General features: G+C 39.8%; 1 protein-coding gene across 6 annotated transcripts in view; it reads right to left on the bottom strand.

Moving 5' to 3' along the window:
* Positions 1–2,898, bottom strand: part of LOC103708842 (glucose-6-phosphate 1-dehydrogenase, cytoplasmic isoform-like) — a 33,044-nt gene extending 30,146 nt beyond the window's left edge. For 5 of the 6 annotated variants that reach the window (XR_015977238.1, XM_088720052.1, XM_088720053.1 and 2 more), the window contains exons 1-2: positions 2,607–2,861; positions 1,109–1,372 (exon numbers count right to left, since the gene is read on the bottom strand). Coding sequence is in view for 5 of the 6 variants with exons in the window: in XM_088720052.1 (XP_088576178.1) it covers positions 1,109–1,312 (204 nt within the window). In the remaining variant the exon portion in view is untranslated. Of the gene's footprint in view, positions 1–1,108; positions 1,373–2,606 lie in introns of all 6 variants that reach the window. The other variant, XM_088720050.1, reaches the window with a different exon arrangement.
* Between the last annotated feature and the right edge of the window lie 14,466 nt (positions 2,899–17,364).

Below are 17,364 nucleotides of genomic sequence, written 5' to 3'. Positions count from 1 at the left end.
CAAACCGGTACAGTATGGTCCGCCCCATATCTATCCGATTCGATACGTTATGGCATACTTTAGTAAGAGTGATGCTTTAGTACTTACTTTAAATTTCATGTAATTACAGCCAAACTGTTTATTGCATCCTGTAGTCAATGTACATTGATTTATTTCCCTTGCCAAAATTCTTTTCCAAATTCTAAACAGTGGCTTTGTCTATATAAATCCAATGGCTAAAGTGTTGTTCAGTGGCTCCTGAGCTCTTGTTCTATTGAGCATTTTAAACCAATAAATTTTATGCAGCCTGTGCTTTGCGCAAATCTATTCACATGATGTCCCACAAGTTAGGTGGAGGCAAATCTTATGCATTCACACTGAAGGCAGACCAGTCTCATTAACTGGTCATCTGTCAAAAATAAGACTAGAATTTTTGAGAATTATGCATATTACTTATCAGTTATGACAACCTTTGTATACCAGAAGTAGGTATTTACAAACAAATTAGTAAAACAAAATTCATAATGAGCATTTGATTTCAAATGCTGCCATTTTTTATTGACCTAAACTCTAAAGGACCTAGTGTCCTATTTCACATCAATTGCCCACTTTTGATGACATCTGCAATGCATGCAGCAAAGCCAATAAGGTAATGAGATAAAGAAATAGCCTATACCCAAGTCAAAAGTATTTAATTAAGTGTTTTATGTTGAGTAACTTGAATGATGTTCTTTCTCTAACACATGCTTAGTTTGTACAATTAATAGTCCCTTATTAAGTTTTGAAAACACATAACAAGGCATATTGTTTTCAGAATTTTCATGTACCAAGAGAAGATAAGAAACTTCAGTCACTTATGCAATTACCTTCTTATAGCAATCACAAATATATAGAAAAATTGCCTTCACATTTCAGCTGCCAGAATTGCAACTCCTTAAAGAGATTAATCAAAAAGAGTTGGTTGATCATGTTTACATCTATCAACATGCAAGTAATAAGTGAACTCCTTTTTGCCTTTTAGCTCCCAAATGCAATTTTATATTTCAAAGTTCAAACTAACTACTGTATGATATGGTGATGAGGATATAAGACCCTAATTGACCATTCTAGCCAGTTAAATCCAACAGACCTGCCGAAAAAGGTTGAAGAGAGCTGGAAATGTCTTCTTCTTCGCCAGGTCACCTGAAGCACCAAGCACGATGATGGAGAGGCACCCAGTCTCTGATATAGCTTCCTGGTCTCTGTCTTCAGAGAAAGATTCACTCCTAAAACTGTTTCTTTCAAGGGAGTTATTTCCTGACGATGAATTTAACCCACGCAATTCGAATGACATGGCTGATGGCACAACTATGTTCTGTATCACAGCTCTACAATTCTCTTTTTTGATTTATACCTGCACTGTGCATATATCGACTGAGAACAGATTTGTATTGAATTTAGAAAGCATAAGCAATACTTTTAGATAAAAACTCCTTGTATAAGAATTTATTAAAAGAGAATCCAATAGTCAATTTTACCAGAATCAAGAAAAACTATGTTTCATGCATCTTTTCCTATCATTAAACCATAATTATATCAAAAGTTCCAATATTTGCTACTCCACAATCACCTAAAACGAAATAAAGACTTCTCTCCACAGATGAAACAACAAATATTGGTCAGGAACTAGAATGTATATGTAGCTTTTCAGAAACCGAAACTCGAACATATAATAGAATGAACTTTCTCCATGAAGAAAAAACATTTTCCCGAATATGTAATACCAGCAATAATAGAGTTCCTATAATAATAATAGCAGAATAATGATGATATTATCAGATATATTGCCCTTCTTAGCATTCAATCGGCTGTATTTGCACTAGTTACACGTCAACATGATGAGAGCTTTATGGAAGCAAACTACACCATATGGATAGTGGATAAACAAGTATAAAATAAGCAGAATTACAATAGCAAGACCATAACTAAACCACCAAATGCTTTAGTAACATTTCTAGCAGCAAGAACGGTTGTGAAAAAAGTAATATTTTTAACCCAAACGACATTATACAAGTTCCTCAAAACAATGACATCAGATGGAATGAAAACAAAAGTAATTTTATAAAAAATAGTTCAGCGAAACAAACAAGATGCAAAAAAAATTCAACGAAACAATTACACCTAAAACCCACTTCAACTACATCATTTAACCATAAGATGAAACTAAGATCAACAAGATGACAGCTTGACTTAGAAATTGATTAGCAACAATCCATGCTAAATGAATTTCAATTTAAAAAAAAAAATCTTTCAAATAACATCATGATATTTAAACCCGACAGCTGCAACTCAAACATCATGGAGTTCCGATAGATCAAATGCCCCGAATGAAACAAGAATTTCAAAAATATTAACAAAAAAGAAGTCTTTTTTAATCTTTCCAATCTTCCAACTCCAAGAACTCCCACATAGACGCTAAACCCACCAAAAACCTCAAATTTTCAACAAAATGAACCGCATGAAAAAAAAATCTAGGGCACAAATCAAACCAACACAAGATCAAGCCCGTCGATTTCAAGCATGACAACTACAAAATTAACATAAACAATCGGCAAAGAAGAAAGAGAGATCATGGAAGACGAACGAACCCTCCAAGATGCGATTTCGGAGCACTGCAGAAGGGCGAATCGGGGGCCCTGCCGCCTTATATACTCTCAAAGGTCTTGGTTTTTTTTGGCCAGCCACCCTTTTTTTCCCTTTTGAATAGATTAGCTAGCCACCTACCTCCGCCTCTCTCTATTACTAACGGCCGGATTCAACGTATATATATATATATATATTTTGGTACATGGATGCAGCGTATAATTAGAAAGAAAATTTAAAAAAGATAATAGGAGGAGAACGGGGCTCAATTTTGTGACCCCTAGTCGGTATTATTTTAGTATTTTGTTCCTACCTGCCCTTCTCTTGAACCGTTGGAAGAGAATCTAAGGGCCAAGGATTAAATTAACAATAATAGACTTGGGTTGTCAAATTCAGCACATGTGCCCGGCGGCGAAATTGCCCCGCGGCGGTGGAGAGTGCCCTTCTTTGCTTCGAGACATCATTTGGATTATAATCAGTAGCGATGTAGTCTTCCAGGCCAAACACGTGTTCGAAAAAGCTAACGGAGCTGCGGACTAGATGGTTTCGTATATGGCTAGTTACTTTAGAGTTTAGAGGTACGCTGCGGATTGGAAAAAGAGAGTTGCCTAAAGCACTTCGAAACTTGTTATTTTTTTGATCTTGTTGGATATATTCGTATTAAAACCGTATGATCATCTGTCTTAGAAAAAAAAAATGTAGGACTACTATGCCAATATGGATGCCTTCTGTTGTAAGGGAATTATGAAATTATTACCAAGGTTATAGAGAACAACAACTAAAACTTCTCATCTGATTAGTGGAAACTAATTAATTCCAATGGCTAATGCAGTAAAAGTATTATGGGACTATTGATTGGATGTACCATATTGGTGTTTCTGATGCTCTTGCATGTGATAATCTAAATACTTACACATGGAAGAAAATATTTAGATAAGCACAATTCATTTGAGATTTATAAAAAGAATACTGTGTTTGATGGCACTTGCAAAAATACTAATGTACTTACTTATCAAGGAGCAGTGGATGATCTTTAGCAATAACTTTGTCCTTTTTTGTGGTTATTCTTATATTTATGGACTCTCTCTCTCTCTCTCTCTAACAAGTTTAAAATGACGAAACAAAAAGGACTTTGTTGACAAGTTGGGTGTCCCTATCAATTTCTATTGGTGTTTTACATTGGAGTACAATTTTGAATGTTTGACTACAATATTGACCTAGTAATGATATGCCACATGAAGCCTTTTTTTATATTGAGTCTGATTAAGTTGGATGCTAGCTGACTATAACGAGCGCACATATATATGTATCTGATCAGCAAAAATTTGTAAAAGTTTGATTTTAATTATAAAAATGCTTAAGAGTATCTATTTTATTCTATCATGCCCTCTAGGATGACCCAAAAAAAATCCATATTTTTTTGTTTTATTTCTATTTTATTATTTATATAAAATACTCAATAAAAATAAAATTATCTCATCTACAAGAATAAAATTTTGTTTTGTTTGATATATTTAATTTAATCGGCATCTAATTTAGTTCTGCTTTTCATTTGAATAGTTTCTTCATCAAATTGTCCGAGGCATAGGACATTTTTGAATCCAATAATAGTTGTTATACTTGTCATACATATATTGTTTTTCTCTTTGCCTTTTCTTAGCAAGTTGCTACAAGTAAATAATTTAATTGAAGAATTCCTCATTTTTAAATTTATTCATCTGATATATTTTCAATCATGCTTGTGGTCTTGAAAATATGTTGAGATTTTAGGGCCTTGGGTCCTCAGTGTTTCTTCTTTGGTTCATTTTTTGTCCTTTGTAGCGTCTTCTTTTTTAAGTTATATTTTTTTGTTATTTATCCATTATTTTTTTTTGTTGCAAAGAAATCAAGTAATCTATTTTACATTTCATGAAATTAAGGAGGGATCTACCTCTTTTTTTTTTACGAGAAGAGAAGACACCACATGGTCATAGCATAATTATAATCAAGTATTACACTAAAATTGGGCGACCTTTGTTTATAACATGATACAATGGTCATAACCATCATTAAATTATGTTACCACAAGTTATATGGTTGTATACTAATTTTGTATTAATATATGCAAAAAATATTTTTGTTGATTTTAAACCTTACCTAATGTTCTAAGGGCAGGCTAGTAATGCAAAAATACAAGATTGAAAGATTGATTTTTGTTTGTTCGTATCATTTTCAATCAAACAAAAATCTACGATAAGAACCATTCCTACATAGACCTATTTCTAATTGATCGATCCTAAAATACAACACCAAAAGAATGATGAAACACTATAAAAGCCATGAATGCGGAATTAATTTGCTGTAAAATGGGTTCGAAACAACAAATGCTCTAGCTTTCTTATGGTTCCAATTCCAATGAAATCCCTGCACCTCAATAGCTCATACCACTCCACAAAGAGTTTCTTCACATGATAACTCTAACCATCTAAACATCAAGTCAATTGATATTTACAATAATTTCAAAATAAAATAAAAGATATGCTTTTCACAACACATCTTTTTTTTGCCCTTTCAGTCCTTTTTTTTTTCCTTTCACATATGCAATCTCATGAAGGCAAAAAGATTGATTAAAAATATCTTTATTAAAAATATTAGTGCTTTTTATTTTACAAAATATAATGAATATAGCAATTTGTCATACAACACTTTTTTGGGGTAAAATTTGTCATACATCATTGACAACTAAACTGTCCTGCATGTACTAACATTAAACTTGATGCATTTCAGTAACTGAAAGCCCCAAGTTGGTCGGTGCACCAGAAAAATAGTATTTGCAGCAGTTATTGCGCCGAAACCACGGCAGCTTTCCCATCGGATGGCTAGCGGGATTGTGATTGTATCCTTCGTGCTCTACCACCGTTGGATCTGCAACTGCACAGATCTTAAAGCAATTTGAATCCATCAATTTCGTTTTTTTTGCTAAAGAAAAGGGGAAGGGGGGAGGAAGGAACAAGCCCACCCCCGCATAGCAGCCTCCACTGGACCTCCATCCCGCCAGGAGAATGTTCGATGCGGGCAGAAATGATCATATGTTGGGCACCCCGGCCGGTTTTACTCATACCCTCCTCATCCATAGGCCCGGCTCGGTTAGCACAACAATACGTCCTTCCAGATCTCGTGTCCGAGCAGGGAGCATCCGGTCTCCACAATTTAATCGACGTCCGAATATTTTGAACTTGAAATCACTTAGTTGGTAGTAAGGCTACGCTTTTATTGGACTATTACCTCCATGGTAATCCGTTATTTTTCTACCTGAAGATGTCTTGGAGCAAATGGTGTTGAAGGATGCAATATTTTTTTTTTAACAAAAATAATATTTTATATAGCTCTTATTTGGGTGCCAAATAAAAAAATAAAATGATATAATAAAAAAAGGTACAACAAAGTTCGAGTCCTGATGTTCTGAGCTTCCACGCTCCATTTGGATGGTTGGTGTCAGAGTCATGGTAGTTGGACAGGAAGTGGTCTTGGGGCCCATCCCACCTACTTTACTTGCACCAAATAGTCTAACTGGGTGGGTTAGCCATGCGTTGCAGCGAACTCATCCCATTGATTGCGGTAAGCAATGGAGAGAAATCCTCTTTTAGTCTTAAAAAAATATTAACTATAGTTGATGTAAGCAACACAAAAAAAGGTCCATCTTCGAACCAGAAGCTACCACCCATGAGGGAGAGTTTGTGGTTCACAACTGAAATTGGAATGGAAATCAAAATGACTATATTTCTTGACGCATTTGATTTGTGATCTAAGTCAAAATCGAAATCAGAATCACAATGGCATTTGAATACTAGAAAAGATTCAATATTAGATTTTGGAAGATTGGGAAACTCTCATTTTTCTTCAGAAATCGGAATAAGAACAGAACTGTCCCTAAATAAATGGCTAAAATGGAAGTCATTCGTTTCTCATTTTCTATTCTAGAGCCTAAATCCTTCTAACGAAACATGCCTTTAACTCCTGCTGGTATGAAGGATGGATAAGAGGAGAAGGATGGATGGGGGAGAAAATAGATGGATCTTCCATTCATCTTTTTTTTTTTTTTTTTTGATAGGTAAAACATAAAAGTATGGATGGGGATGATTTTCTCCTCTCTTTGATATAGAAAGACTGAAAAGAAGAATGGATGATATTTGTATAATATTTTTACTAAACTACCCTTTAATAAAAAATATTATTATTATCAATTTATAACACTTATTTATATTAAAAAAAGTAGGACAACATATAAGCTTATAATTTCTAAATTCATAATTATATAAAAAATATATAAATATATAATTTTAATTTAATTTGATTTAACAAATAATTTTATATAAGTTAATTTATGTATATATATTAATATAATTAATTAATTAATTTAAATAGTTAATTAATGCTATACAAATAGCTAACCAAAAAGATAGCGAACATAAATAGAAAAATAGTAGCGTGCTTAGGGTTTTGTCGAAATATTAATGAGGAATAATTTTATCAATGCAGATATCCATCCTCTATATGCTCCTCCATCCATCCTTTTTTGCATATAATTGGTGGGCGAGGATGGATGGATAATGTCTCATTTTCATCCATCTTTGTCAACCAAATGGTGGATGGGGCCATCAATCCTTCTCATGCAACAACGGATTTGACTGCCATCTCGCACCAGCTTCTATTCACTCCTGTGATGGCCCAGATTTCAAACAGCACTTTATGTTAGTGGGGTAAGGCACGCAATTGGTGCTCCCATCAATAGCATCAATGCCTCCCATTCGAAGGGTCTTGGTTCTGTGGATGGGTCGAGAGAGAGAGAGAGAGAGCAAACGAATTCTATGAGAACCAAGGATCCCGAATCCTTGAGAAGTTGAAATCAGAGCTATTGAAATAGAGAGCCATTAGATAGCATCCTGTGGTCAGCTCAGAATTCAGCTTCCAGATTAGTAAGCATGCCAAGCTCCTTTAAAAAAATTATTAGATATTTATTTCTGACATTCTAAATCTTAAATCCTTGAACTATGCAAGTATGATGATGTATGGTATGAAAACTTTTCTATTCTCAAAATATTTCCTCCTTCCAAATTATCTCCTATAATACTTTATTAAATCTCTTCTAACTATCTCTGACTACGTCGTAACTTATAAGGATGGACTCCTTCCTAAATTATTCTACTTGCACGCAGAGAGAGAGAGAGAGAGAGAGAGAGAGAGAGAGAGAGAGAGAGAGAGAGAGAAATGAGCTCTCTTCATAAAAAAAAGATTGATGTCTTATTAAAAAATAACATAACTAATATAGAAAAATGTAATTTATTTAAAAGTTAATTATGTTTTTTGATCCTCAACTCTAGGTTGGATTTTTAATAAGTCCCTAAACTTTAAAAAGCTCAAATTTGATCTCTATTTTTTCTTAACTATTTTGATGCATTCCTTCCTTCGGATTCCAGCCACTTTCTCTCCCCGGAAGATTCTGCTGACATTAATTGGTGATTATATGGTACAAACCATTTAGATGGGCGATTATATGGTTAATTGGTGATAACGTAGTATATAGATGATGACATGGCATAATAGATATAAATTTTATTTTGATGATACGGCATATGAGTCATGACGTAGCATATAAGATGATGACATGGCATATGTATAATGACTTAGCACATGCTGTAGAATCTTCTATCCAAAAGTATCTAATTGTCAAGTGCCACATCATCACCCATGTACCACAAATTATATTTTTGGTCCTCTAAGTTCCACAAATATTTTTATATAGTCTTTATAGTTTAAAGATCTCTAATTAGGTTCCTTAATTCTCAAGTGTGATTTAATGTAAAACAAATATGAAAGAGAACAGTTAAAACTAATATGAAGAGGTTATATATATATATATTTTAAAAAAAAGTTATAATAATAATATATTATTATAATACTGATTCTACACCGTCTTCAATCATATCCTTAACCTCACCTCCTTTTCCTCCTATTTCCACCAGAATAGACATAAATATATACAAGAGAAAAAAAAATCTACACCACCATGACTTGCATATAACACCCTATTGCACGTTATTCATCTAACCTTCCATTCTATCCCTTGATCCCATTTTTTCTAAAAGGCAAACAGAGAGAGTCCAATACCGAACTCAAGAAGAATGGAGAGCAAAAGAGGATGAAAAAAATAAAGAAAACAATTTCTATTTTTAATTCATTTGTTCTCTTGGCTTTCCCATTCTACTCCAGCCAGGGCAAATGCTTGAGATCCTGAGTCACATACCCTATGATCGCCGACCGATCCTTCTTCAAGGAGAAACTCGGCAACGGCAGCGAAATTGAGAATGCCAAACCTGCATACTTCTCTATCTTTGCCATGGCAGCCTTAAGCCTAATTTTCCTTGAGACCATCTTTGGGTCCGACCCCAACCTCCCCATTCTGAACACCACTGCGATCTCTAGCTTTTTACATGCATCCAGCAACTCGCCCTGCTTCAGAACCGTGACCTGCTCCCCCCAAGCCGAAAAGGCTCCATTAAATCATACTTGAAAATCAAGGATCTAATTAAAGAATTTTAAACCATAAGGACCATGTAAAAATCTTTGTGAATCTTAAAGGACCAAAACATAATTTATGATACATGGATAAAGGTGTAGCACTCAGCAATTAGACACTTTTGGGCAGAAAATTTTACAGCTTGTGCCACATCATCACCCATATGCCAAGCCATCAAAATAAAAAAAAAATCATTTGTTATACCGCAGCATCACCCACATACCACATCATCACCAATTGGTCACATAATCATCTATTTAAGCAGTTTTTGCTATGTAATCAGCCACATAAACACCGAATAATGCCGGTGGGGACTTCTGATGAGAGAAAATGGTTAGAATCCGAGGAAAAGACTATATTAAAACAGTTGAGAAAAAATAGGAACCAAATTTGAGCTTTTTGAAGTTTAGAAACTTAACCCAACCTAAACTTGGAGGACCAAATGCATAATTTACCCTTTATTTATAGTTAGTAAAGTCATGGAGGTGGTAAAAGGCCTGCAAAGTGGATTAAATTGATCCCATTCCAATCTAGAAACAACCCAATATTAATCGGCTCCAATCCAACTCAATTGTATGTGAATTAAGCTTGAAGTCAAAAACATGACTTATTTCTAATATGGATTGAATGATCATTAAATTCCCAATCTAGGCTAACCCAAATTGATCCAACAATAGTTAATATATATTTCAGAACCCTCCTTAAACATAAATCTGTTCCATAACATTGTTACTAAATAGTTTGTGTTGCCTTATGCAGTATTTGTTTCTAATAAACAATTTGTTTTTTTATTATTTTATTATATAATATGTTCATGATATAATTAGATAATCAATTTATACATATTTAATATTCTTTGTGTTCAATTATTTCTAATCCAAATTTTATCAAAAATATATGATGGATTGATGAAATCAACATTATACTCAATTAATCCAATCCAAATCGAATAAGGTTAGGTTCAATTATTTGATCTGAAATAAATATGGCGTGGGTTAGGGTTGTACCATCTCTATTCCAACCCAACTTGTTTGTAGCCCTAGTTGGTACAAATGACCTAAGTTTGAGTCTCACCCTTACTCCACTTTGGCTGGATTTTCTCCCATCCTAGCCCACACACATTAAAATTTATATTTTTTAAAAAACAAAAGGAAAGCAGAAGAAGAAAGAATAAATATAAGAACCTACAAGATTGAGATTCAACAATGGGAATCAAACCATGATATAACAAAGCTTGGGGGAACTTAAGATTCTCAAGGAAACCTCCTAAATGAGTTCTTTTGGAACAACTTAAACTTTAGCTTGAAATAAACAAGTCAAGTTCAAATGCACTACATAACAATTCAAGCATGCTTCACTGATAGGTCCCAATCAGAGGAAGGAGCCAGTCGAGAGAGAGAGAGAGGGATGGTTTATTTACTCCTCTCTTCGGGTGAGAGAAAAAACCCATGCAAGCAAAGCTCTACTTTTTTCTTGGGGTGAGAGCAACCCGGTTACAAAAAAAAAGAAAGCAATACTCAGAACTAAACTATCTCCTCCTCCTTCCCAGCTCTTAATCCCCTCCCCATGATGTGTTACCCGAGCCTTCACTCATCAGCACCGTTCTCGCTTCGGAGCATCGCTACTACTTTTCTTTCCACGTCTACGTGAAAGCCAAGCCATCGTGCGTCATCACCATTCCCCACGTTCTCACTTCGGAGCGCCTCTACCGCCTTTCTTCCCACGTTCTCATGGGAGCCGGGCCATCGCGCACCAACACCGCGCCCAACATCTGCGCTTCGGAGAGCATGCATGGTGGTTCTTCCTCCTCCATCTTCGCGACGTGGTTCTTCCTCCTCCGTCTTCATGACGTGGTTATCAGCAGAGCCACGTGCATGGCCCCTCGTCGAGAGCCCTCCAACTTTCTGCTTCATCGAGGTAGACTCCTCCATTTTCCCCTGCGAACCAGGCGCGAAGCTGTCAAGGCCTTGGCTATCAAGGAGGCTATCGAGGTCGTGGCTGATGGCAACCAGGTAACGTGGGTTCGGCCTACGGACTCGCTGAGACTGGCAGATTTGGGAAGCTCATCGCCCCCATCATCCCCTCCCCCTTCAAGCAAAACCTTGTCCTCAAGGTTCGCTCCGGGATACTTCTCCTTCATCAGTTCATACTCTTCCTAGGTGGCGCCACTATACAAAGATTTCTTCAGGCAATGAGCGCCACTGTATAAGGATTTTTTTCTGTAAGCTTCCCTCCCTTGCGGACCCATCGGTAATCCCTAACCAGTTCAGGCTCGAGCATCAGGTTCCCGTCCTCTTTTATTGGTGGCGGATCAGTATAGGGGGTCTAGCCTTCTCCCAATTTTCTTTTGAGGAGCAGTTTTTGGTAGCGCCAACCGGTATGCTACTGACCCTATACGCTCAGTTATTTGTTAGGGGCCGAAGTACTTCTAAGCTAGCTTTTAGTGAGCTCATCGGAAGACGGTCTGTTGCCAATATGGAGGAAGTTTTAAGTACACACAATCTCCTTCTTTAAAGATAACTTTCCTCCACTTCTTGTTTGCCTGTTGTTTCATGCGGTTTTGCGCCTTTTCCAAGTTTCCCTTCAGCTTCTTCAGCAATTGGTCGCGGTCGACTAGGTTTTTGTCGATCTCATCGACGGCTGAAGCTCCTTCCATATTCCGGGCAATTGAAGGCGAAGCTCTCCGTGTGAGGCTCGAAATGGAGTCATCCCGGCGGTCGAATGGAAGGTGGTGTTGTACCAATACTCCGCCCAAGCTAGGTTGGCCTCCTATGACTTGGAAAACCGACTGCATAAATATCCGAGGTACTGCTCCACACATCTATTCACCACTTCAATCTGGTTGTCCGACTGTAGATGATAAGCTGAACTCATGTTAAGAGAGGTCCCCTGGAGTTTGAAGAACTCTTGCCAGAAGGCGCTCACAAACACAGGGTCTCGGTCACTCACGATGGACCGCGGCATCCCATGTAAACGGCCGATTTGATTCAAAAAAACTCGGCCCCTTAGTAGTATATGGATGGGAGAGAGACAAGAAATGAGCGTATTTGGTTAGCCGATCAACGACGACTAGGATCATGACCTTGCCCCTAGACCGCGGTAACCCTTTAATGAAGTCCAAGGAGACGTCTTTCCAGACTTGCATCGGTGTTGCTAGAGGTTACAGTAACCCAGCTAGAGCTTGTCCTACATACTTATGCTACTGGCAGACCGCACACTCCGCTACAAACCTTTCTTCATTGATTCCCAGTGGAAGGCTTGAGAAATTCGTTTATAGGTTCTCAACACCCTTGAATGACCGCCGATCTTGGTGTTATGGAAATCCTCTATTAATTTGGAACACATGGATGACCTTGGTGGAATCAGAACCTTGTCCTTATAATATAGAATTCCTCCCTTAAGTCGGCAATCTTTCATGTGGTCTGGCGCGGCGTCAAGCTGCCTGAGTTTGCTTCGCAAATAAGAGTCTTCTCGGTTGGCAGCCCGTATCTCCTCCCATATGTCAAAGAGCAGCCGACTAATGGCATTAAGGAGGGCTGCTTTGGGTTGGCGAGACAAAGCGTCTGCAGCTGTGTTTTCCTTTCCAGGCTTATAAATGATCTCATACTCCACATACGCACTGCTTCCATGATCACCAGCATCTCCTTGGCATAAGTGGACCATCCTTTCCTTGTTAGGCCCAGGGCCTTGCTCATGTAGACAATCGGTCTCCCATCCTATATTAACACCGCTCCGATGCCCTTGTCGGAGGCATCTGCTTCAATGACAAACATTCCCAAAAAATTTGGCATCATGATCACCGGATTGAACGTCATGGCTTGCTTTAGATGATGGAAGGCCTGTTCAGCCTGGGAGTTCTACTAAAACTGCCTTTTCCTCAACAGAGCTGTCAATGGTGCAGCAATGATCTCGTAGTCCTTAACGAACTTCCAGTAATCCCCGGTCAGCCCAAGAAATCCTTGTAGTTCTGTCATTGAAGTTGGTTGTGGCCATTCCAGTATAGCTCGAATCTTCATGGCATCCTCCTGTACTTCCTTGGCCGAAACCATGTGGCCGAGGTACTCGACTTGCTGTTGCCCAAAAGAACATTTGGAGGGCTTGAGGTAAAACTGGTGTTCAGTGAGAATCTTGAGGGTTTCATTCATATGAACTAAATGCAATTCCCAAGTTGCACTGTAGACCAAAATGTCATCGAAGAAAACCAAAACAAACTTACGCAGGAACCTCTAAAAAATTGAGTTTATTGCTGCTTGGAATGTGGATGGGGCATTACCAGGTACTCAAAATGTCCATTATGGGTGCGAAAGGTTGTCTTCGGAACATCATTAGGTTAAACACGGATCTGGTGATAACCCAATCTGAGATCGAGTTTGGAGAAGTACCGTGCTCCATGAAGTTCATCGAGCATGTCGTCAATGGTTGGGATGTGGAACCTGTCTTTGATAGTGGCCACGTTGAGTGCTTGGTAGTCTGTACAGAACCTCCAGGTTCCGTCTTTCTTCTTCACTAGGAGCACCAGGGAAGAGAATGGACTCTGGCTCTCCCAGATGATCCCAGCTTCTAGCATGTCAGTCACTTGTCTTTTTATCTCGTTCTTCTGATAATAGGCGTACCGGTAAGGTCGCACATTGATTGTTGAGGTTCCTTCTCGTAAGGAAATTCGGTGGACGAATTCTCGCTCCGATGGCAACCTTCGAGGCTCTTCAAAGAGTGCCGAATACCGTCTCAACAACTGTCGGAGGTCCGTTGGCTATTCGTCCTCAATTGCGGGTTGGTGGTTGCCCCCTTCTTTGACAAAGACGACGAACAATTGGGTCTTTTTTGTTACTTCTCGCTACATCCCTTGCTGATCTAGAGCTTGGGCAAGTCTAGGGGGATGTCCAGATAGTTCACACTCCCGGTCGTCCCACCGAAATTTCATTGTCAGATGCTTCCAATCACAGAGCACCGGGCCGAGCAAGGCGAGCCATTGTATACCTAGAACGGCATCTAGCCCTACTATCGGCAGTGTATAAAAAGTCACCAAGAACCTCCTGCCTTGCAGCTCCATCTCCACCGACTGAAACTTCGCTTGGCTTTGGAGAGTTTCCCCATTCGCGACTCGGACCCTAAACTTCTCGATAACGTCCATCAGAAGTTGGAGCACTTGGGCGACACGATCACTTATGAAGTTGTGGGTCAACCCGCTATCGATGAGGATGGCTAGCGGATGTCCTCGGATATGAGCAGTTACCCACATCGTCTTCTGCCCGCTCCACCCCATTAGCGCCTGCAGAGATATCACTGGTTGCGCATCCTCTTTTACTTGGTCTTGGCCGTATGGGTCTATGTCACCCTTGCTTGGTCCTCCCGACTCCTCCTCGTGGTCAGCTTCAATCAGATAGGCCTGGAGAGTCTTGCACCGATGCCCAGGAGAAAACTTCTCGTTGCATTTGAAGCAAAGCCTTCATTCCCGTCATTCTGCATTTCCTCCCATAAGATGCACCAGATTGGAGCTGGAGCGAAGAGTCGTGGTGCAGGGACAGACGAGTTCGGAAGTCGTGGGACTCTGACTGTTCGTGGTGCAAGGCTACGAGCTGCTTTCCGCTTTTGTTCCAACCTCTCCTCCCGCATTCGAGCAATCGTAATTGCTTCTCGCAGAGAACTGGGTCATCTCATGCGTACCTTCTTTGCGATCTCTTCCTTGAGCCCTTCAATGAAGGTGCCAATGAGCGCATCCGGCGGCCACCCTCTGTCACGGTTAGCCAGCTTCTCGAACTCCTGCAAGTATTCCCTCACTGTTCCATGTTGCTGGACGCGTGAGAGCTTCTCGTTAAAATTTACATACTCGTTGGGTCCAAATCGAGCTAATAATTCACACTCGAACACCCCCTAGGTGACTACGGCTCCTTCGTCTTGGTACGTGCGACGCAGCCACTGCCTCCAGTGATTGGCTTCCTCATCCAGGTAGAACGAAGTCGTGGTCACTCGCCTCTTGGCTGGGACGCCCTGGCCGTCGAAGTATTGTTCAGCTCGATCGAGCCAGACAATGGGGTCGTCCCCAATGAACCATGAAAAGTCCATTCGCGGATGGCGTTAGAGCCCTATGAGTTCCTCCCTTCGATCGAAGCCTCTGTCTTGTGGTGACGGTGGAAGCGTTGTGGCCTGCTCGAGCGGTGTTGGTGGCGGAACCAAGAACTGAAGGTGGTGGATGGCCTCCAAGACTTCCGTGAAACGCCCCTCCACATGTGCCTCCAAGCCGCGCAGCTCCTCCTGCATCGAGCTCACGTGCTCGATTCTTTTCTTATTCGACATACTCCCGGCACTGATACTAGTTGATAGGTCCCAGTCAAAGGAAGGAGCTAGTCGAGAGAGAGAGAGAGAGAGATGGTTTATTTACTCCTCTCTTTGAGTGAGAGAAAAAACCCATGCAAGCAAAGCTCAACTTTTTTCTTGGGGTGAGAGCAATCTGGTTACAACAAAAAAAGAAAGCAATACTCATAACTAAACTATCTCCTCCTCCTTCCCAGCTCTTAATCCCCTCCCCATGACGTGATACCCGAGCCTTCACTCATCAGCACTGTTCCCCACGTCCTCGCTCCGGAGCATCGCTACTACCTTTCTTTCCACATCCACGTGGAAGCCAAGCCATCGTGCGTCATTACCGTTTCCCACGTCCTCGCTTCGGAGCGCCTCTACCGCCTTTCTTCCCACGTTCTCATGGGAGTCGGGCCATCGGGGGTCAACACCGCGCCCAACGTCCGCGCTTCGAAGAGCTTGCATGGTGGTTCTTCCTCCTCCGTCTTCACGACGTGGCTATCAGCAGAGCCACGTGCATGGCCCCTCGTCGAGAGCCCTCCTACTTCTTGCTTCATCGTGGTAGACTCTTCCGTTTTCTCCTGCGAACCAGGCGCGAAGCTGTGAAGGCCTTGGCTGTCGAGGTGGCTATCAAGGTTGTGGCTGATGGTGACCAGGTAACGTGGGTTCAGCCTACGGACTCGTTAAGGCCTGGCAGGTTTGGAAAGCTCATCGCCCCCATCATTCACCGAACACCAATAGCACCTCTTAACGTTGAGGGCATATTTGGTTAGGAGAAGTTGGGCTCTGAAATAAGAATGGAAATAAGTAACTTCCATTTCAGCCATTTAGTTTGGAGAAGCCCCATTTCCATTCAAAGGTATAGAAATGTCCCAATTTTCCAAAACTTAACCCCAACTCTCTCCTAACATTCTAATTCCAAATACAAACCAAATGTGTTGAAAAATATGACTACTCCGATTTCTATTCGAATTCATTCTGCTTCTGAGCCAAACACATCCTGAGTCCACTTACCTCAACAAGGACTCTGCAGTAGGGCCGCCTCAAGGCTACTAACATAACACAAACCATAATTTATATCCAATCCAGTTACTAGTGCAATCAAGGCTGCCAGTACACCTGGACCTAAAACTAGAGCACGTTGTGGATAGTTGGCCATGCTGAGAATATTCAAGCTAGCCCCCAAAAACAGAATACGAGGCATGTTGGCTCAGCTCAGGCCGAATCACATCTTTGCAAGCTCATAAGTATTCAAGAAATGAAGCAGAGACCAATTGGAAATGATTTTGTCCCTGTCCATTTTAGTTTAATTTGAATAGTTCATTTCTGTCAGTCAAAGTAAATCAAATATGAATGTGAATGCCCACCTGCAACATTAATGTTTCATGTTGCATGCATCTGCCATTCTAATTTGAGTAATGCATCTGCCATGCAAGAAGTTCCTCCTGCCAGCGTGCAGGGGCAGATTGATGCAACCTAGTAGAATTGATGTAAAACAAAGATTAGTTCAATCGCAACACGCCAGCATCACATAGACCCGACAAGCTTGCTGGGTGACTAACCATCAGGAATCATTTAAAGGTAACTAAACATCAAACTGCAGAAAATGTTCAATAGATTCAAGTTATGAACTGCTTATAACAAGGTAAAAGAATTGCGAACAACGAGACAATAAAGAGATTGGTCTTCAATGAGTGCATTCAGCTTGCTTTTAAGGAGAGTTCATATCAAACAAGGGGCCATGAAAAAACAGCCGAACGTAAGGTTTAAAAACAAATCAAGAAAAGGAAAAAAAAAAAACAACGGTACAAGGAGATAGCATAAACAATGAAAATCCTTAAAAATCATCCTTTTCAAATGCTGAGATCCAATATGTGCACATAATCCACACTTATTCTCATTCTCTGACA

Source organism: Phoenix dactylifera, chromosome 4, assembly GCF_051530095.1.
Source record: "Phoenix dactylifera cultivar Ajwa chromosome 4, Ajwa_hap1_PhDact_Kaust_v1.1, whole genome shotgun sequence".
In the NCBI taxonomy this organism is placed as follows: Eukaryota; Viridiplantae; Streptophyta; class Magnoliopsida; order Arecales; family Arecaceae; genus Phoenix; species Phoenix dactylifera.
This window is presented reverse-complemented; position numbering and strand designations above follow the sequence as displayed.